We start from the raw sequence: 22,581 nt of genomic DNA, 5'->3' as shown, positions 1-22,581 counted from the left end.
TGAGACAGGATAACAGTGAGCTGAGCAATCATCCATTTGTCATCCATCCCTAAATTTTTCTCCATCCCTCCATTCAAAAGACCCCTGGACCCCTGGCTGCAAGTTACGCATCTGCTGCAACATCAGTCTGTCTGTCTGCCTGTCTGTCTCTCTTTCTGTCTCACCTCCTCTCCATCTCCTCTTCTTTCTACCTTTGTCTTATCTACTATTTTTCTCTCCTCTTGTCTTTCCCTTTCCCCCTCTCTCTCTCTCTCTCTCTCTCCTCTTATGTCATCCCTTTTCCCCTCTCTCTGTTCTCTCTGTTCTCTCTGTTCTCTCTCTCTCTCTCTTATGTCATCCCTTTTTCCCCTCTCTCTGTTCTCTTATCTCTACCTCCCCTCTCATGTTCACTCAATTAAATTCCACTGAAGGGCTTTATTGGCATGGGAAACATATGTTAACATTGTCAAAGCAAGTGAAATAGATAATAAACAAAAGTGAAATAAACAACAAAAACTGTACAGTAAACATTACACTCACAGACGTTCCAACATTCCAACGTTCCAACATTCCAACATTCCAACGTTCCAACATTATAACATTCCAACGTTCCAACATTCCAACGTTCCAACATTACAACATTACACTCACAGACGTTCCAACATTCCAACGTTCCAACATTACAACATTCCAACGTTCCAACATTACAACATTACAACATTACACTCACAGACGTTCCAACATTACACTCACAGACGTTCCAACATTCCAACATTACAAATGTCATGTTATTGACTTGACTGTTGTCAGTGACTTGTCAACTCTGTCAGTGACTTGTCAACTCTGTTAGTGACTTGTCAACTCTGTCAGTGACTTGTCAACTCTGTCAGTGACTTGTCAACTCTGTCAGTGACTTGTCAACTCTGTCAGTGACTTGTCAACTCTGTTAGTGACTTGTCAACTCTGTTAGTGACTTGTCAACTCTGTCAGTGACTTGTCAACTCTGTCAGTGTCTTGTCAACTCTGTCAGTGTCTTGTCAACTCTGTCAGTGTCTTGTCAACTCTGTCAGTGACTTGTCAACTCTGTCAGTGACTTGTCAACTCTGTCAGTGACTTGTCAACTCTGTCAGTGACTTGTCAACTCTGTCAGTGTCTTGTCAACTCTGTCAGTGTCTTGTCAACTCTGTCAGTGACTTGTCAACTCTGTCGGTGACTTGTCAACTCTGTCGGTGACTTGTCAACTCTGTCGATGACTTGTCGACTCTGATGGCTCCTCGATCTCAACATTCAGCAGACAAGTGAAGTATTTCACTGTTTAATGTTTTCAATCTGTGCTACTGGTCCTCACACGAGTGTGTGTGTGTCAATTCAAAGGGCTTTATTGGCATGGGAAGCATATGTTAACATTGCCAAAGCAAATGGATATAGACAATAAACAAAAGTGAACTGTGTGTGCTGTTGTGCGTGTTGTGCTGCTCCACCTTTATCTGGCTGGCTACCTAACACTATGGATCAAGACCATATCAAGTTAATAGAGAGAGGGAGAGAGAGAGAGAGCGAGCGAGAGAGAGAGAGAGAGAGAGAGAGAGAGAGAGAGAGAGAGAGAGAGAGAGAGACAAAAGTGTATACAGGTCCTAATGGAATGCTCTCCAGTCTCACCCTTGCTCTCAGCCAGTAGTTCCTCGGTCATGAGTCCGTCCTGTCTGTTGCCCAGTACAAAAGCCAGGAAGGAGAGCATGAGGGCATTCAGAACCCCCATGATAGCCAGGATGTAAGCCCAGCGCATGGAGCACGCTCCCAGGCTGTACTTGTCCGTCTGCTCCCCACACATCCTCCGCACCTCGTCACTGTCCCAGCCGTCAGGGTAGATTATACAGCCCATCACCAGACATACACCTGGAGGAAGGAGAGGAGGAGGAGGGAGAGGAGAGGAGGAAGAGTAGGGGTAGCGAGGGAAAGTAGTGGGATAAGGAAGGTATGGGAGAATAATGGAGAGAGAGAAAGATGTTATTTCAAGCTTTCTAACTCTTTGACCTTCCATCCCCTTCTATAGTCTTCTATAGTCTTCAATCACCTCCTATAGTCTCATATAGTCTTCCATCACCTCCTATAGTCTTCTATAGTCTTCCATCACCTCCTATAGTCTTCTATAGTCCCCCATCACCTCCTATAGTCTCATATTGTCTCCTATATTCTTCCATCACCTCCTATATTCTTCTATAGTCTCCTATATACTTCCATCACCTCCTATAGTCTTATATAGTCTCCTATAGTCTTTCATCACCTCCTAGAGTCTTCTATAGTCTCTCATCACATCCTAAATTCTTCCATCACCTCCTATATTCTTCCATCCCCTCCTATAGTCTCCTATTGTCTCCTATAGTCTTCTATAGTCTTCATCACCTCCTATAGTCTCCTATAGTCTTCCATCACCTCCTATAGTCTCCTATAGTCTTCCATCACCTCCTATAGTCTTCCATCACCTCCTATAGTCTCCCATCCCCTCCTATAGTCTCCTATGGTCTTCCATCCCCTCCTGTAGTCTCCTATTGTCTCCTATAGTCTTCTATAGTCTTCATCACCTCCTATAGTCTCCTATAGTCTTCCATCACCTCCTATAGTCTCCTATAGTCTTCCATCACCTCCTATAGTCTCCTATAGTCTTCCACCACTTCCTATAGTCTTCTATCCCCTCCTATAGTCTCCTATGGTCTTCCATCCCCTCCTATAGTCTCCTATTGCCTCCTATAGTCTTCCATCACCTCCTATTGTCTCCTATAGTCTTCTATAGTCTTCCCTCCCCTCCTATAGTCTCATATAGTCTTCCGTCCCCTCCTATAGTCTCCTATCGTCTTCCATCACCTCCTATAGTCTGCTGTAGTCTCCTATAGTCTTCATCCCCTCCTATAGTCTCCTATAGTCTTCATCCCCTCCTATAGTCTCCTATAGTCTACCATCCCCTCCTATAGTCTCCTATGGTCATCCATCACCTCCTATAGTCTCCTATAGTCTTCTATAGTCTTCCCTCCCCTCCTATAGTCTCATATAGTCTTCCGTCCCCTCCTATAGACTCCTATAGTCATCCATCACGTCCTATAGTCTCCTATAGTCTCATTTAGTCTCCTATATTCTTCCATCACCTCCTAGTCTGCTATAGTCTCCTATAGTCTCCTATAGTCTTCTATAGTCTTCTTTAGTCTTCTATAGTCTTCCATCACCTCATATAGTCTCCTATAGTCTTCTATAGTCTTCCATCACCTCATATAGACTCCTATAGTCATCCATCACGTCCTATAGTCTCCTATAGTCTCATTTAGTCTCCTATATTCTTCCATCACCTCCTAGTCTGCTATAGTCTTCTATAGTCTTCTATAGTCTCCTATAGTCTCCTATAGTCTCCTATAGTCTTCTATAGTCTTCTATAGTCTCCTATAGTCTTCTATAGTCTCCTATAGTCTTCTGTAGTCTCCTATAGTCTCCTATAGTCTCCTATAGTCTTCTATAGTCTCCTATAGTCTTCCATAGTCTTCCATCACCTCCTATAGTCTTCTATAGTCTCCTATAGTCTTCTTTAGTCTTCTATAGTCTCCTATAGTCTTCTATAGTCTCCTATAGTCTTCTATAGTCTCTTATAGTCTTCCATAGTCTTCCATCACCTCCTATAGTCTTCTATAGTCTCCTATAGTCTTCTTTAGTCTCCTATAGTCTTCTTTAGTCTCCTATAGTCTTCTTTAGTCTCCTATAGTCTTCTTTAGTCTTCTATAGTCTTCCATCACCTCATATAGTCTCCTATAGTCTTCTATAGTCTTCCATCACCTCATATAGTCTCCTATAGTCTTCTATCGTATTCTATAGTTTCCTATAGTCTTCCATAGTCTTCCATCACCTCCTATAGTCTTCTATAGTCTCCTATAGTCTTCTATAGTCTCATATAGTCTTCTTTAGTATTATATAGTCTCCTATAGTCTTCTATAGTCTCTTATAGTCTTCCATAGTCTTCCATCACCTCCTATAGTCTTCTATAGTCTCCTATAGTCTTCTTTAGTCTCCTATAGTATTCTTTAGTCTTCTATAGTCTTCCATCACCTCATATAGTCTCCTATAGTCTTCTATAGTCTTCCATCACCTCATATAGTCTCCTATAGTCTTCTTTAGTCTTCTATAGTCTCCTATAGTCTTCTATAGTCTCCTATAGTCTTCTATAGTCTCTTATAGTCTTCCATAGTCTTCCATCACCTCCTATAGTCTTCTATAGTCTCCTATAGTCTTCTTTAGTCTCCTATAGTCTTCTTTAGTCTCCTATAGTCTTCTTTAGTCTTCTATAGTCTTCCATCACCTCATATAGTCTCCTATAGTCTTCTATAGTCTTCCATCACCTCATATAGTCTCCTATAGTCTTCTATAGTCTTCTATAGTCTCCTATAGTCTTCCATAGTCTTCCATCACCTCCTATAGTCTTCTGTAGTCTTCTATAGTCTCATATAGTCTTATTTAGTCTTCTATAGTCTCCTATAGTCTTCCATAGTCTTCCATCACCTCCTATAGTCTTCTCCTGCTCTTAATGCACTCAACTATCAATCTACTCCCCCCCCCCCCCCCCCTCTCTCTCTCTCTCAATTAAATTCATTTCAAGGGGCTTTATTGGCATGGGAAACATATGTTAGCATTGCCAAAGCAAGTGAGGTAGATATTTTACAAAAGTGAAATAAAAACAAATTAACAGTAAACATTACACATACAGAAGTTCCAAAAGAAAAAAGACATTACAAATGTCATATTATATATATATACGGTCTTGTAACAATGTAAAAATGGTTAAAGGACACAAGATAAAATAAATAAGCATAAATATGGGTTGTATTTACAATGGTGTTTGTTCTTCACTGGTTGACCTTTTCTTGTGGCAACAGGTCACAAATCTTGCTGCTGTGATGGCACACTGTGGAATTTCACCCAGTAGATATGGGAGTTTATCAAAATCAGGTTTGTTTTTGAATTCTTTGTGGATCTGTGTAATCTGAGGGAAATATGTGTCTCTAATATGGTCATACATTTGACAGGAGGTTAGGATGTGTAGCTCAGTTTCTATCTCATTTTGTGGGCAGTGAGCACATAGCCTGTATTCTCTTGAGAGGTCTGCCTACGGCGGCCTTTCTCAATAGCAAGGCTATGCTCACTGAGTCTGTACGTAGTCAAAGCTTTCCTTAATTTTGGGTCAGTCACAGTGGTCAGGTATTCTGCCGCTGTGTACTCTCTGTTTAGGGCCAAATAGCATTCTAGTTTGCTCTGTTTTTTTGTTAATTCTTTCCAATGTGTCAAGTAATTATCTTTTTGTTTTCTCATGATTTGGTTGGGTCTAATTGTGCTGCTGTCCTGGGCTCTGTGGGGTGTGTTTGTGAACAGAGCCACAGGACCAGCTTGCTTAGTTAGGGGACTCTTCTCCAGGTTCATCTCTCTGTAGGTGATGGCTTTATCATGGAAGGTTTGGGAATCGCTTCCTTTTAGGTGGTTTTAGAATTGAATGGCTCTTTTCTGGATTTTGATAATTAGTGGGTATCGGCCTAATTCTGCTCTGCATGCATTATTTGGTGTTTTACATTGTACACGGAGGATATTCTTGCAGAATTCTGCATGCAGAGTCTCAATTTGGTGTTTTGTCCCATTTTGTGAATTATTGGTTGGCGAGCGGTCTGTCTGTCTCTCTCTCTCTCTCTGTCTCTCTCTCTCTCTCTCTCTCTCTCTCTCTCTCTCTCTCTCTCTCTCTCTCTCCCTCCCTCCCTCCCTCTCCCTCCCTCCCTCCCTCCCTCCCTCCCTCCCTCCCTCCCTCCCTCTCTCTCAATTCAATTCAATTCAATTCAAGGGCTTTATTGGCATGGGAAACATGTGTTAACATTGCCAAAGCAAGTGAGGTAGATAATATATAAAGTGAATATATAAAGTGAAATAAACAATAACAATTAACAGTAAACATTACACATACAGAAGTTTCAAAACAATAAAGACATTACAAATGTCATATTATATATATATACAGTGTTTTAACAATGTACAAATGGTAAAGGACTCTCTCTCTCTCTCTCTGTCTCTCTGCGAACACTGTGTTCACTGAGGAAATGTAAGAGTCTGCAGTTAATGATAACGCAGAGGATTTTCCCAAGGTTGCTGCTGATGCATACCCCACACATATCCACTTTGTGAATTAGGGTGATCAGTCATTGGTTCCAAATATTGGGGAAGATGCCAGAGCTAAGGATGATGTTAAAGAGTTTAAGTTTAGCCAATCAGAATCCGTGGTCTGTATATTTAGGATACCATCAACACCACAGGGTTTTTGGGGAGGTTTTGTATTTTCTCCTGGAGTTCATTCACTTTACTTTGAGAATCCAGTGGTTTCTGGTAGTTTTTGAAAGTTGATTCAAATGTTTGTATTAGATAATGTATATGTTTTTGCTGTGTGTTCTTTGTTAAAGAGCCAAAAAGATTGGAGAAGTGATTGGAGAATCTCCATTTTGGATAGATAACCCTTTGTGTTGTTGTTTGTTTAGTGTTTTCCAATAATCCCAGAAGTGGTTAGAGTCTATGGATTCTTCAATTACATTGAGCTGATTTATTTTCTCTCTCTCTCTCTCTCTCCAGTTTACTAACCCCTGCTATTGGCAACAATCATTACCCACACCCGGTCCTCTTCATCACACACACCCGGTCCTCTTCATTACACACACCTGGTCCTCATCATTACACACACCCAGTCCCCTTCATTACACACACCTGGTCATCATCATTACACACACCTGGTCTTCTTCATTACACACACCTGGTCCTCATCATCACCCACACCTGGTCCTCATCATCACACACACCTGGTCCTCATCATTACACACACCTGGTCCTCATCATCACCCACACCTGGTCCTCATCATCACCCACACCTGGTCCTCATCATCACCAACACCTGGTCCGCATCATTACACACACCTGGTCCTCATCATCACCCACACCTGGTCCTCATCATCACCAACACCTGGTCCTCATCATTACACACACCTGGTCCTCATCATTACACACACCTGGTCCTCATCATCACCCACACCTGGTCCTCATCATCACCCACACCCGGTCCTCATCATCACCAACACCCGGTCCTCATCATCACCCACACCTGGTCCTCTTCATTACCCACACCCGGTCCTCTTCATTACACACACCTGGTCCTCATCATTACACACACCTGGTCCTCATCATTACACACACCTGGTCCCCATCATTACACACACCTGTTCCTCATCATCACCCACACCTGGTCCTCATCATCACCTACACCTGGTCCTCATCATCAACCACACCTGGTGCTCATCATTACACACACCTGGTCCTCATCATTACACACACCTGGTCCTCTTCATTACACACACCTGGTCCTCATCATTACACACACCTGGTCCTCTTCATTACACACACCTGGTCCTCATCATTACACACACCTTGTCCTCTTCATTACACACACCTGGTCCTCTTCATTACACACACCTGGTCCTCATCATTACACACACCTGGTCCTCATCATCACCAACACCTGGTCCTCTTCATTACACATACCTGGTCCTCTTCATTACACACACCTGGTCCTCATCCTCACCAACACCTGGTCCTCTTCATTACACACACCTGGTCCTCATCATTACACACACCTGGTCCTCTTCATTACACACACCTGGTCCTCTTCATTACACACACCTGGTCCTCATCATTACACACACCTGGTCCTCTTCATTACACACACCTGGTCTTCATCATCACACACACCTGGTCCTCATCATCACACACACCTGGTACTCATCATCACCCACACCTGGTCCTCATCATCACCCACACCTGGTCCTCATCATTACACACACCTGGTCCTCTTCATTACACACACCTGGTCCTCATCATTACACACACCTGGTCCTCTTCATTACACACACCTGGTCCTCATCATTACACACACCTGGTCCTCATCATCACCCACACCTGGTCCTCATCATTACACACACCTGGTCCTCTTCATTACACACACCTTGTCCTCATCATGACACACACCTGGTCCTCATCATCACCCACACCTGGTCCTCATCATCACCCACACCTGGTCATCATCATTACACACACCTGGTCCTCATCATCACACACACCTGGTCCTCATCATTACACACACCTGGTCCTCATCATCACACACACCTGGTCCTCATCATCACCCACACCTGGTCCTCATCATTACACACACCTGGTCCTCATCATCACACACACCTGGTCCTCATCATTACACACACCTGGTCCTCATCACCCACACCTGGTCCTCATCATCACCCACACCTGGTCATCATCATTACACACACCTGGTCCTCATCATCACACACACCTGGTCCTCATCCTCACCAACACCTGGTCCTCATCATCACCCACACCTGGTCCTCATCATTACCCACACCTGGTCCTCATCATCACCCACACCTGGTCCTCATCATCACCCACACCTGGTCCTCATCATTACACACACCTGGTCCCCATCATTACACACACCTGTTCCTCATCATCACCCACACCTGGTCCTCATCATCACCTACACCTGGTCCTCATCATCAACCACACCTGGTGCTCATCATTACACACACCTGGTCCTCATCATTACACACACCTGGTCCTCTTCATTACACACACCTGGTCCTCATCATTACACACACCTGGTCATCATCATTACACACACCTGGTCTTCTTCATTACACACACCTGGTCCTCATCATCACCCACACCTGGTCCTCATCATCACACACACCTGGTCCTCATCATTACACACACCTGGTCCTCATCATCACCCACACCTGGTCCTCATCATCACCCACACCTGGTCCTCATCATCACCAACACCTGGTCCGCATCATTACACACACCTGGTCCTCATCATCACCCACACCTGGTCCTCATCATCACCAACACCTGGTCCTCATCATTACACACACCTGGTCCTCATCATTACACACACCTGGTCCTCATCATCACCCACACCTGGTCCTCATCATCACCCACACCCGGTCCTCATCATCACCAACACCCGGTCCTCATCATCACCCACACCTGGTCCTCTTCATTACCCACACCCGGTCCTCTTCATTACACACACCTGGTCCTCATCATTACACACACCTGGTCCTCATCATTACACACACCTGGTCCCCATCATTACACACACCTGTTCCTCATCATCACCCACACCTGGTCCTCATCATCACCTACACCTGGTCCTCATCATCAACCACACCTGGTGCTCATCATTACACACACCTGGTCCTCATCATTACACACACCTGGTCCTCTTCATTACACACACCTGGTCCTCATCATTACACACACCTGGTCCTCTTCATTACACACACCTGGTCCTCATCATTACACACACCTTGTCCTCTTCATTACACACACCTGGTCCTCTTCATTACACACACCTGGTCCTCATCATTACACACACCTGGTCCTCATCATCACCAACACCTGGTCCTCTTCATTACACATACCTGGTCCTCTTCATTACACACACCTGGTCCTCATCCTCACCAACACCTGGTCCTCTTCATTACACACACCTGGTCCTCATCATTACACACACCTGGTCCTCTTCATTACACACACCTGGTCCTCTTCATTACACACACCTGGTCCTCATCATTACACACACCTGGTCCTCTTCATTACACACACCTGGTCTTCATCATCACACACACCTGGTCCTCATCATCACACACACCTGGTACTCATCATCACCCACACCTGGTCCTCATCATCACCCACACCTGGTCCTCATCATTACACACACCTGGTCCTCTTCATTACACACACCTGGTCCTCATCATTACACACACCTGGTCCTCTTCATTACACACACCTGGTCCTCATCATTACACACACCTGGTCCTCATCATCACCCACACCTGGTCCTCATCATTACACACACCTGGTCCTCTTCATTACACACACCTTGTCCTCATCATGACACACACCTGGTCCTCATCATCACCCACACCTGGTCCTCATCATCACCCACACCTGGTCATCATCATTACACACACCTGGTCCTCATCATCACACACACCTGGTCCTCATCATTACACACACCTGGTCCTCATCATCACACACACCTGGTCCTCATCATCACCCACACCTGGTCCTCATCATTACACACACCTGGTCCTCATCATCACACACACCTGGTCCTCATCATTACACACACCTGGTCCTCATCACCCACACCTGGTCCTCATCATCACCCACACCTGGTCATCATCATTACACACACCTGGTCCTCATCATTACACACACCTGGTCCTCTTCATTACACACACCTGGTCCTCATCATTACACACACCTGGTCCTCATCATCACCCACACCTGGTCCTCATCATTACACACACCTGGTCCTCTTCATTACACACACCTTGTCCTCATCATGACACACACCTGGTCCTCATCATCACCCACACCTGGTCCTCATCATCACCCACACCTGGTCATCATCATTACACACACCTGGTCCTCATCATCACACACACCTGGTCCTCATCATCACCCACACCTGGTCCTCATCATTACCCACACCTGGTCCTCATCATCACCCACACCTGGTCCTCATCATCACCCACACCTGGTCCTCATCATCACCCACACCTGAACATCATTAATTCCTTGATTACTCTCCCTTCATTTCAGTAGCCATCAGTCACTAGGTAGTATTGCTTTTGATTCACGTTCTGTACTCTACTCATGTTTTGTTAATCTGCATTTATTGTTATGAAACTGACCTTCTACACCTGTTTCCTGACTCCCGGTGTAAACGTAACAGCAAGCTTGCAAGGAAATAGCAGAGAAAACAACTACAAACAACATCAGAGGCAGCAGAAACAACAAGGCTAAAAAGATGCGCCAGAAGCTAAGAGTAACAGGAGGTTGATGGTAGGAAATCATTCTTCCAAGGCCCTGTAGTCTATCTTCTATCTTCTATGATGGACAGTGAAGTGACAGTTAGGACTGAGCCAGCATGTTAGTGTCTTGTTTTGCTACATGAGTTCTTATTCATAGCCCCCTCTCTACAACTTCACACACACACACACACACACACACACACACACACACACACACACACACACACACACACACACACACACACACACACACACACACACACACACACACACACACACACACACACACACACAGCTTTGACTTTGGCTGTTGCCCCTTCGCCTCTCCCTCTTCAATATTTAGTAGCTGCTTCTCAATCGCGGTTTGGTTTCCGCCTAGGGGGAAGAATTTTCCTCATCTTCAATTTGAATGAGGTTCTTCTCCGAGGGGTGTGTATGTGTGTGCGAGGTGACTCTGCGGCAGTAGAATAAGGAGGTGAAATTACCCAGAAAGCATTTCTACATGAATAATAGAACACGTTCCTCCACTTCCTCACCCCCAAAACTTTTGTCACAACTTCTTTCACATCCCCTGACACTGTTCGTGTATTAATGTCTTTATGATACAGTGTGAATGGGGATGTGTATTAATGCCTTCCCCTCCTCCTCTCCTTCCCCTTCTCTCCTTCCACTCCTCCTCTCCTTCCCCTCCTTCCCCTCCTCTCCTTCCCCTTCTCTCCTTCCCCTCCTCTCCTCTCCTTCCCCTTCTCTCCTTCCCCTCCTTCCCCTTCACTCCTTCCCCTCCTCTCCTTCCCCTCCTCTCCTCTCCTTCCCCTTCTCTCCTTCCCCTCCTTCCCCTTCACTCCTTCCCCTCCTCTCCTTCCCCTCCTCTCCTTCCCCTCCTCTCCTTCATCCTCTCCTTCATCCTCTCCTTTCCCTCCTCTCCTTCGTCCTCTCCTTCCCCTCCTCTCCTTCCCATCCTCTCCTTCCTCTCCTCTCCTTCCACTCCTCTCCTTCCCCTTCTCTCCTTCCCCTCCTCTCCTCTCCTTCCCCTTCTCTCCTTCCCCTCCTTCCCCTTCACTCCTTCCCCTCCTCTCCTTCCCCTCCTCTCCTCTCCTTCCCCTCCTCTCCTTCATCCTCTCCTTTCCCTCCTCTCCTTCGTCCTCTCCTTCCCCTCCTCTCCTTCCCATCCTCTCCTTCCTCTCCTCTCCTTCCACTCCTCTCCTTCCCCTCCTCTCCTTCATCCTCTCCTTTCCCTCCTCTCCTTCGTCCTCTCCTTCCCCTCCTCTCCTTCCCATCCTCTCCTTCCTCTCCTCTCCTTCCACTCCTCTCCTTTCCCTCCTCTCCTTCGTCCTCTCCTTCCCCTCCTCTCCTTCCCATCCTCTCCTTCCTCTCCTCTCCTTCCACTCCTCTCCTTCCCCTCCTCTCCTTCATCCTCTCTTTCCCCTCCTCTCCTTCGTCCTCTCCTTCCCCTCCTCTCCTTCCCCTCCTCTCCTTCCCTTTCCCTCCCCTCTCCTTCCCCTCCTCCCCTTCCTCTCCTCTCCTTCCCTTCCCCTCTCCTCTCCTCTGCTTCCCTTCTCCTTCTCCTTCCCCTCCTCTCCTTCCCATCCTCTCCTTCCCCTCCTCTCCTCTCCTCTCCTTCCCCTCCTCTCCTTCCCTTCCCCTCCCCTCTCCTTCCCCTCCTCCCCTTCCTCTCACAATGGTTGTGGTTCTACAGAAGAGGGAAAGGAGCTACTGAACTACCCAGCTACCCAGGGGGGGTGCGCTCACACACACACACACACACACACACACACACACACACACACACACACACTGCGGCTTGTTACAGTAATGTTGCAGTCTTTAATATTCCTGAAAGACATCAGGAGGAGGGAGAGAGAGAAGATAGCGACAGACAGAGATAGAGAGGAAGGAGAGAGCAGAGAGAGCAGAGAGAGGGAGAGAGAGAAGATAGCGACAGACAAAGATAGAAAGGAAGGAGAGAGAGCATAGAGAGAGAGAGAGGGAGAGAGAGAGAAGATAGCGACAGACAGACATAGAGAGGAAGGAGAGCGAGAGAGAAGATAGCGACAGACAGAGATAGAGAGGAAGGAGAGAGACAGAGCAGAGCTATATGCTACTGCAGAGCTACAGTCTAACTGCATACCAAACAGAATAAAACAACAGAAGAGAGATTCTCTTTGTTTCATCCTCTCTTCTCCTCCCAGTACCTCTGGCTCTAGCCAGTCAAAACACATCTACACACAGTTTCAGAGGTCAATAAGAGAGGTCTGGTGTATCTATCTACTGCATCAGATGGATGGAAGGAGAGCGTTCTGGTGTATCTATCTACTGCATCAGATGGATGGAAGGAGAGCGTTCTGGTGTATCTATCGCTCACCTACCAAGAATTCACAAAATGGGACAAACACCAAATTGAGATTTTGCAAGCAGAATTCTGCTAAAATGTCCTCTGTATACCATGTAAAACACCAAATAATGTATTCAGAGCAGAATTAGGCCGATACCCGCTAATTATCAAAATCCCAAAAAGTGCCATTCAATTCTACAACCACCTAGAAGGAAGTGATTCCCAAACCTTCCATAACAAAGCCATCACCTACAGAGAGATGAACCTGGAGAAGAGTCCCCTAAGCAAGCTGGTCCTGGGGCTCTGTTCACAAACACAAACAGAACCCACAGAGCCCCAGGACAGCAACACAATTAGACCCAACCAAATCATGAGCAATCAAAATGACACATTGGAAAGAATTAACAAAAAACAGAGCAAACTAGAATGCTATTTGATCCTAAACAGAGAGTACACAGCGGCAGAATACCTGACCCCTGTGACTGACTCAAACTTAAGGAAAGCTTTGACTATGTACAGACTCAGTGAGCATAGCCTTGCTATTGAGAAAGGCCGCTGTAGGCATACATGGCTCTCAAGAGAAGACAGGCTCAAACACTGCCCACAAAATGAGGTGGAAACTGAGCTGCACTTCCTAACCTCCTGCCCAATGTATGACCATATTAGAGACACATATTTCCCTCAGTTTATACAGACCCACAAAGAATTTGAAAACAAACCCAATTTTGTTAAACTCCCATATCTAGAAAAGGGCAGCCAGTGAAGAACTAACACCATTGTGAATACAACCCATATTTATGTTTATCGTACCACCTGACGAAGGCCATGCAGCCCAAATGCGTCAGAGTTCTAAAACTTTGTTTCTATTGAACATACAAATAAAGGCATTTTTAATTAATCCTCCTTTCTTTTTGATAACCATATTTATGTTTATTTATTTTCCCTTTTGTACTTTAGTTATTTGCACATCGTTACAACCGTGCATATATTTTTTGGGGAACATTTATTTATTTACGTTTAACTGTGGATAAAGGAACCTTGGGATTCTTCGGAAAACTGGAATTGGAAAGCCAAACTCCGTTGACTAAAAAGATCTTGTATAATTGTGGTGTCAAATGGGAAGAAGGGAGGAGGACCATAGTAGGGATCTACCATAGCACATACCATCTACCATAGTAGGGATCTACCATAGCACATACCATCTACCATAGTAGGGATCTACCATAGCACATACCATCTACCATAGTAGGGATCTACCATAGCACATACCATCTACCATAGTAGGGATCTCTGATGGATGGGAAAAGTGACAGAGCGGGATGGAGAGAGAGAGAGAAGGATGGAGAGAGAGAGAGAGGGAGGAATGAGAGAGAGGGATGGAGAGAGAGAGAAGGATGGAGAGAGAAAGGGATGGAGAGAGAGAGAGGGATGGAGAGAGAGAGGGATGGAGAGAGAGAGAGGGATGGAGAGAGAGAGAAGGATGGAGAGAGAGAGAAGGATGGAGAGAGAGAGAAGGATGGAGAGAGAGAGAAGGATAGAGAGAGAGAGAGGGATGGAGAGAGAGAGAAGGATAGAGAGAGAGGGAGGAATGAGAGAGAGGGATGGAGAGAGAGAGAAGGATGGAGAGAGAAAGGGATGGAGAGAGAGAGAAGGATGGAGAGAGAGAGGGATGGAGAGAGAAAGGGATGGAGAGAGAGAGAGAAGGATGGAGAGAGAGGGATGGAGAGAGAGAGAGAGAAGGATGGAGAGAGAAAGGGATGGAGAGAGAGAGATGGAGAGAGAGAGAAGGATGGAGAGAGAGGGGGATGGAGAGAGAGGGAGAGAGTGATGGAGAGAGAGGGATGGTAGAGAGGGATGGAGAGAGAGACAGGGATGGAGAGAGAGGGGGATGGAGAGAGAGGGAGAGAGTGATGGAGAGAGAGAGAGGGATGGAGAGAGAGAGAGGGGGATGGAGAGAGAGGGAGAGAGGGATGGAGAGAGATGAGAGAGAGAGAGAGGGGGATGGAGAGAGAGAGAGGGAGAGGGATGGAGAGAGGGAGAGGGATGGAGAGAGGGAGAGGGATGGAGAGAGAGAGAGGGATGGAGAGAGAGAGAGCGTGATGGAGAGAGAGAGAGAGAGGGATGGAGAGAGAGAGAGAGAGGGATGGAGAGAGAGAGAGAGAGAGGGATGGAGAGAGAGAGAGGGATGGAGAGAGAGAGAGGGATGGAGAGAGAGAGAAGGATGGAGAGAGAGAGAAGGATAGAGAGAGAGGGAGGAATGAGAGAGAGGGATGGAGAGAGAGAGAAGGATGGAGAGAGAGAGAGGGATGGAGAGAAAGAGAGAAAGGGAGCGAGAGGGATGGAGAGAGAGAGAGAGAGAGAGAGAGAGAAAGAGAGGGATGGAGAGAGAGAGAGAGAGAAAGAGGTATGGAGAGAGAGAAAGAGAGGGATGGAGAGAAAGAGAGGGATGGAGAGAGAGAAAGAGAAGGATGGAGAGAGAGAGAGGGATGGAGAGAGAGAGAAGGATAGAGAGAGAGAGAGAGAGAAAGAGAGGGATGGAGAGAGAGGGAGAGAGGGATGGAGAGAGAGAGAGAGAGAGGGGTGGAGAGAGAGAGAGGGATGGAGAGAGAGGGAGAGAGGGATGGAGAGAGAGAGAGGGATGGAGAGAGAGAGAGAAAGGGAGAGAGAGAGGGATGGAGAGAGAGAGAGAGAGAGAGAGAGAGAGAGAGAGAGAGAGAGAAAGAAAGAGAGGGATGGAGAGAGAGAGAGAGAGAAAGAGGTATGGAGAGAGAGAAAGAGAGGGATGGAGAGAAAGAGAGGGATGGAGAGAGAGAAAGAGAAGGATGGAGAGAGAGAGAGGGATGGAGAGAGAGAGAAGGATAGAGAGAGAAAGAGAGGGATGGAGAGAGAGAGAGAGAGAGGGATGGAGAGAAAGAGAGAGAGAGAGAAGGATGGAGAGAGATAAAGATGGAGAGAGAGAGAAGGATAGAGAGAGAGGGAGGAATGAGAGAGAGGGATGGAGAGAGAGAGAAGGATGGAGAGAGAGAGAGGGATGGAGAGAGAGAGAGAAAGGGAGAGAGAGAGGGATGGAGAGAGAGAGAGAGAGAGAAAGAGAGGGATAGAGAGAGAGAGAGAGAGAGAGAAAGAGGTATGGAGAGAGAGAAAGAGAGGGATGGAGAGAAAGAGAGGGATGGAGAGAGAGAAAGAGAAGGATGGAGAGAGATAGAGGGATGGAGAGAGAGAGAAGGATAGAGAGAGAGAGAGAAAGAGAGGGATGGAGAGAGAGGGAGAGAGGGATGGAGAGATAGAGAGAGGGGTGGAGAGAGAGCGAGAGAGGGATGGAGAGAGAGGGAGAGAGGGATGGAGAGAGAGAGAGAGAGGGATGGAGAGAAAGAGAGGGAGAGGGATGTAGCGAGAGAGAGGGAGAGAGTGATGGAGAGAGAGGGATGGGTAGAGAGGGATGGAGAGAGAGACAGGGATGGAGAGAGAGGGGGATGGAGAGAGAGGGAGAGAGTGATGGAGAGAGAGAGAGGGATGGAGAGAGAGAGAGGGGGATGGAGAGAGAGGGAGAGAGGGATGGAGAGAGATGAGAGAGAGAGAGAGAGAGGGGGATGGAGAGAGGGAGAGGGATGGAGAGAGGGAGAGGGATGGAGAGAGGGAGAGGGATGGAGAGAGAGAGAGGGATGGAGAGAGAGAGAGCGTGATGGAGAGAGAGAGAGATGGATGGAGAGAGAGAGAGAGAGAGGGATGGAGAGAGAGAGAGAGAGAGGGATGGAGAGAGAGAGAGGGATGGAGAGAGAGAGAGGGATGGAGAGAGAGAGAAGGATGGAGAGAGAGAGAAGGATAGAGAGAGAGGGAGGAATGAGAGAGAGGGATGGAGAGAGAGAGAAGGATGGAGAGAGAGAGAGGGATGGAGAGAGAGATAGAAAGGGAGAGAGAGGGATGGAGAGAGAGAGAGAGAGAGAAAAGAGAGGGATGGAGAGAGAGAGAGAGAGAAAGAGGTATGGAGAGAGAGAAAGAGAGGGATGGAGAGAAAGAGAGGGATGGAGAGAGAGAAAGAGAAGGATGGAGAGAGAGAGAGGGATGGAGAGAGAGAAGGATAGAGAGAGAGAGAGAGAGAAAGAGAGGGATGGAGAGAGAGGGAGAGAGGGATGGAGAGAGAGAGAGAGAGGGGTGGAGAGAGAGAGAGGGATGGAGAGAGAGGGAGAGAGGGATGGAGAGAGAGAGAGAGAGGGATGGAGAGAACGAGAGAGAGAGGGATGTAGCGAGAGAGAGGGATGGAGAGAGAGAGAGAGGGATGGAGAGAGAAAGATGGAGAGAGAGAGAAGGATGGAGAGAGAGAGAAGGATAGAGAGAGAGGGAGGAATGAGAGAGAGGGATGGAGAGAGAGAGGGATGGAGAGAGAGAGAAGGATGGAGAGAGAGAGAGGGATGGAGAGAGAGAGAGAAAGGGAGAGAGAGAGGGATGGAGAGAGAGAGAGAGAGAGAGAGAGAGAGAGAGAGAGAGAAAGAGAGGGATGGAGAGAGAGAGAGAGAGAAAAAGGTATGGAGAGAGAGAAAGAGAGGGATGGAGAGAAAGAGAGGGATGGAGAGATAGAAAGAGAAGGATGGAGAGAGAGAGAGGGAGAGAGAGAGAAGGATAGAGAGAGAGAGAGAAAGAGAGGGATGGAGAGAGAGAGAGAGAGGGATGGAGAGAAAGAGAGAGAGAGGGATGTAGCGAGAGAGAGGGATGGAGAGAGAGGGATGGAGAGAGAAAGATGGAGAGAGAGATAAGGATGGAGAGAGATAAAGATGGAGAGAGAGAGAAGGATAGAGAGAGAGGGATGGAGAGAGAGAGGGATGGAGAGAGAGAGAGGGATGGAGAGAGAGAGAAGGATGGAGAGAGAGAGAAAGGGAGAGAGAGAGAGGGATGAGAGAGAGAAAGAGAGGGATGGAGAGAGAGAGAGAGAGGGATGAGAGAGAGAAAGAGAGGGATGGCGAGAGAAAGAGAGAGATGGAGAGAGAGAAAAAGAGGGATGAGAGAGAAAGAGAGGGATGGAGAGAGAAAGAGAGGGATGGAGAGAGAGAGGGATGGAGAGAGAGAGAGGGATGGAGAGAGAGAGAGGGATGGAGAGAGAGAGAAGGATGGAGAGAGAGAGAAGGATAGAGAGAGAGGGAGGAATGAGAGAGAGGGATGGAGAGAGAGAGAAGGATGGTGAGAGAGAGAGGGATGGAGAGAGAGAGAGAAAGGGAGAGAGAGAGGGATGGAGAGAGAGAGAGAGAGAGAGAGAGAGAAAGAGAGGGATGGAGAGAGAGAGAGAGAGAAAGAGGTATGGAGAGAGAGAAAGAGAGGGATGGAGAGAAAGAGAGGGATGGAGAGAGAGAGAGGGAGAAAGAGGTATGGAGAGAGAGAGAGAGAGGGATGGAGAGAAAGAGAGAGAGAGGGATGTAGCGAGAGAGAGGGATGGAGAGAGAGAGAGGGATGGAGAGAGAAAGATGGAGAGAGAGAGAAGGATGGAGAGAGAGAGAAGGATAGAGAGAGAGGGAGGAATGAGAGAGAGGGATGGAGAGAGAGAGGGATGGAGAGGGAGAGAAGGATGGAGAGAGAGAGAGGGATGGAGAGAGAGAGAGAAAGGGAGAGAGAGGGATGGAGAGAGAGAGAGAGAGAGAGAGAGAGAGAGAGAGAGAGAGAGAGAGAGAGAGAGAGAGAGAAAGAGAGGGATGGAGAGAGAGAGAGAGAGAAAGAGGTATGGAGAGAGAGAAAGAGAGGGATGGAGAGAGAGAAAGAGAAGGATGGAGAGAGAGAGAGAGGGATGGAGAGAGAGAGAAGGATAGAGAGAGAGAGAGAAAGAGAGGGATGGAGAGAGAGAGAGAGAGGGATGGAGAGAAAGAGAGAGAGAGGGATGTAGCGAGAGAGAGGGATGGAGAGAGAGAGAGGGATGGAGAGAGAAAGATGGAGAGAGAGAGAAGGATGGAGAGAGATAAAGATGGAGAGAGAGAGAAGGATAGAGAGAGAGGGATGGAGAGAGAGAGAGGGATGGAGAGAGAGAGAGGGATGGAGAGAGAGAGAATGATGGAGAGAGAGAGAAAGGGAGAGAGAGAGAGGGATGAGAGAGAGAAAGAGAGGGATGGAGAGAGAGAGAGAGAGAGGGATGAGAGAGAGAAAGAGAGGGATGGCGAGAGAAAGAGAGAGATGGAGAGAGAGAAAAAGAGGGATGAGAGAGAAAGAGAGGGATGGAGAGAGAAAGAGAGGGATGGAGAGAGAGAGGGATGGAGAGAGAGAGAGGGATGGAGAGAGAGAGAGGGATGGAGAGAGAGAGAAGGATGGAGAGAGAGAGAAGGATAGAGAGAGAGGGAGGAATGAGAGAGAGGGATGGAGAGAGAGAGAAGGATGGAGAGAGAGAGAGGGATGGAGAGAGAGAGAGAAAGGGAGAGAGAGAGGGATGGAGAGAGAGAGAGAGAGAGAGAGAGAGAGAGAGAGAGAGAGGGATGGAGAGAGAGAGAAAGAGGTATGGAGAGAGAGAAAGAGAGGGATGGAGAGAAAGAGAGGGATGGAGAGAGAGAAAGAGAAGGATGGAGAGAGATAGAGGGATGGAGAGAGAGAGAAGGATAGAGAGAGAGAGAGAAGGATAGAGAGAGAGAGAGAGAGAAAGAGAGGGATGGAGAGAGAGGGAGAGAGGGATGGAGAGAGAGAGAGAGAGGGGTGGAGAGAGAGAGAGAGAGGGATGAGAGAGAGGGAGAGAGGGATGGAGAGAGAGAGAGAGAGAGGGATGGAGAGAAAGAGAGAGAGAGGGATGTAGCGAGAGAGAGGGATGGAGAGAGAGAGAGGGATGGAGAGAGAGAGAAGGATGGAGAGAGATAAAGATGGAGAGAGAGAGAAGGATAGAGAGAGAGGGATGGAGAGAGAGGGAGGGATGGAGAGAGAGAGAGGGATGGAGAGAGAGAGAAGGATGGAGAGAGAGAGAAAGGGAGAGAGAGAGAGGGATGGAGAGAGAGAAAGAGAGGGATGGAGAGAGAGAGAGAGAGGGATGGATAGAGAGAAAGAAAGGGATGGCGAGAGAAAGAGAGAGATGGAGAGAGAGAAAAAGAGGGATGAGAGAGAAAGAGAGGGATGGAGAGAGAAAGAGAGGGATGGAGAGAGAGAGGGATGGAGAGAGAGAGAGGGATGGAGAAAGAGAGAAGGATAGAGAGAGAGAGAGAGAGAGAGAGAGAGAGAGAGAGAGAGAGGGTTGGGAAGGGAGGACAACCAGAGAAGCATGGAGAGAGAGAGAGGGATGGGAAGGGAGGACAACCAGAGAAGGATGGAGAGAGAGACAGAGAGAGATGGGAAGGGAGGACAACCAGAGATGGAGGGATGTTTGAAAGCAAGACAACAGATGGGGAGTTGTTTGTCATGTCGTTTCATGTTGTCTAAAGGGACGAATCCTTTTAAAACATGCAGTGTCATTCAGAGACGAGAGGACAGGACCCAGTGGGCAACATGTGACTTGGCCTGAAAGCACCAAGGGTCTCAGATATTAATGGAATTCCTTAGACACAGCGATATAAGTCAGTCCATTGCTCAAGAGTGTCACATCGCAGGCAGCACAACATGGAGAGCAGAGCTCTCTTGTTAATGTAAATCGTATGTTTGCATTTCCACTCTGTGTCTGTCAGGTGTTCCATGGCTGTGATAGAGGCGTGGTTGCATGGCTTTGATAGAGGCGTGGTTGCATGGCTCTGATAGAGGCGTGGTTGCATGGCTCTGATAGAGGCGTGGTTGCATGGCTCTGATAGAGGCGTGGTTGCATGGCTCTGATAGAGGCGTGGTTGCATGGCTCTGATAGAGGCGTGGTTGCATGTCTGTGATAGAGGCATGGTTGCATGGCTGTGATAGAGGCGTGGTTGCATGGCTCTGATAGAGGCGTGGTTGCATGGCTCTGATAGAGGCGTGGTTGCATGGCTCTGATAGAGGCGTGGTTGCATGTCTGTGTAAGTGTGTTTGTTTTAGTATTAGAGCATGGATGATTATATTATAGGTCTCGGTGAGATGGGGTGTGTACAGTATGCCTGAGGTTGCAGTATACCTGAGGGTGCAGTATGCCTGAGGTTGCAGTATGCCTGAGGGTGCAGTATGCCTGGGTATGCAGTATGCCTGAGGTTGCAGTATGCCTGAGGTTGCAGTATGCCTGAGGGTGCAGTATGCCTGAGGGTGCAGTATGCCTAGGGGTGCAGTATGCCTGGGGGTGCAGTATACCTGAGGGTGCAGTATGCCTGAGGGTGCAGTATACCTGAGGGTGCAGTATGCCTGAGGGTGCAGTATGCCTGGGGGTGCAGTATACCTGAGGGTGCAGTATGCCTGAGGGTGCAGTATACCTGAGGGTGCAGTATGCCTGAGGGTGCAGTATGCCTGAGGGTGCAGTATGCCTGAGGGTGCAGTATGCCTGAGGGTGCAGTATGCCTGGGGGTGCAGTATACCTGAGGGTGCAGTATGCCTGAGGGTGCAGTATACCTGAGGGTGCAGTATGCCTGAGGGTGCAGTATGCCTAAGGGTGCAGTATGCCTGAGGGTGCAGTATGCCTGAGGGTGCAGTATGGCTGAGGGTGCAGTATGCCTGGGTATGCAGTATGCCTGAGGGTGCAGTATGCCTGGGTATGCAGTATGCCTGAGGGTGCAGTATGCCTGGGTATGCAGTATGCCTGAGGTTGCAGTATGCCTGAGGTTACAGTATGCCTGAGTGTGCAGTATGCCTGAGTGTGCAGTATGCCTGTGAGGGTGTGCCTATGTACATGTGTATTAGTCGTGAGTGTGTGCATGTGCATGCATGTCTGTGTGTGCAATCACTGTGCATGCTTGTGCATGAGTGCCTGCACGCTCACATCTGTATGTCTGTATGACTGGTCGCATGCATGTGTTTGCGTGTGTGTGTGCTCATGTCTGCTCACTGGTCTGCATCTATGTGTGTAAGCATCTCTCTCTCTCTCTGCATGCTGGGAGTGTTTGGTGCATGCTGGGAATTGTATGAGTGAGTGTGAGTGTTGTGTAGAGTTAGATATCTTGGTTTTTCTTTTACGTTTCCTTTTCTTGGTTGTATGCACGATTAAGGTTATAATTATTTTTATTTGGTTGTTGTGGTATAACTAAGTATATTGTTTTTCGTGTCGAAATTACCCTGGGTTTGGCGGGGATGGCGACCCACATGGGGACGCCGTCCCTGTCACTTCGGCACGGCTTTAGGTGTGTTACTGAAGCTACTGTCACTGTGGAGGAGTTTCTGGTCGCCGTAGGAGAGAAGGTAGGACATGAACATGTTGCTTATGCGTCACGGATGAATAAAGAGGTGGTGGTTTTTCTTAAAGAAGAGAGTCTGGTTGATCGGATGGTT

General features: G+C 47.6%; 1 protein-coding gene across 2 annotated transcripts in view; it reads right to left on the bottom strand.

Moving 5' to 3' along the window:
- Nucleotides 1-22,581, bottom strand: part of LOC139383178 (LHFPL tetraspan subfamily member 3 protein-like) — a 62,032-nt gene that overhangs the window by 2,604 nt on the left and 36,847 nt on the right. For both annotated transcript variants that reach the window (XM_071127574.1, XM_071127585.1), the window contains exon 3: nt 1,639-1,875. In XM_071127574.1, the coding sequence (XP_070983675.1) occupies nt 1,639-1,875 (237 nt within the window). The remainder of the gene's footprint in view (nt 1-1,638; nt 1,876-22,581) is intronic.

The sequence above is a fragment of the Oncorhynchus clarkii genome, chromosome 2 (genome assembly GCF_045791955.1).
Source record: "Oncorhynchus clarkii lewisi isolate Uvic-CL-2024 chromosome 2, UVic_Ocla_1.0, whole genome shotgun sequence".
NCBI lineage: Eukaryota > Metazoa > Chordata > Actinopteri > Salmoniformes > Salmonidae > Oncorhynchus > Oncorhynchus clarkii.
This window is presented reverse-complemented; position numbering and strand designations above follow the sequence as displayed.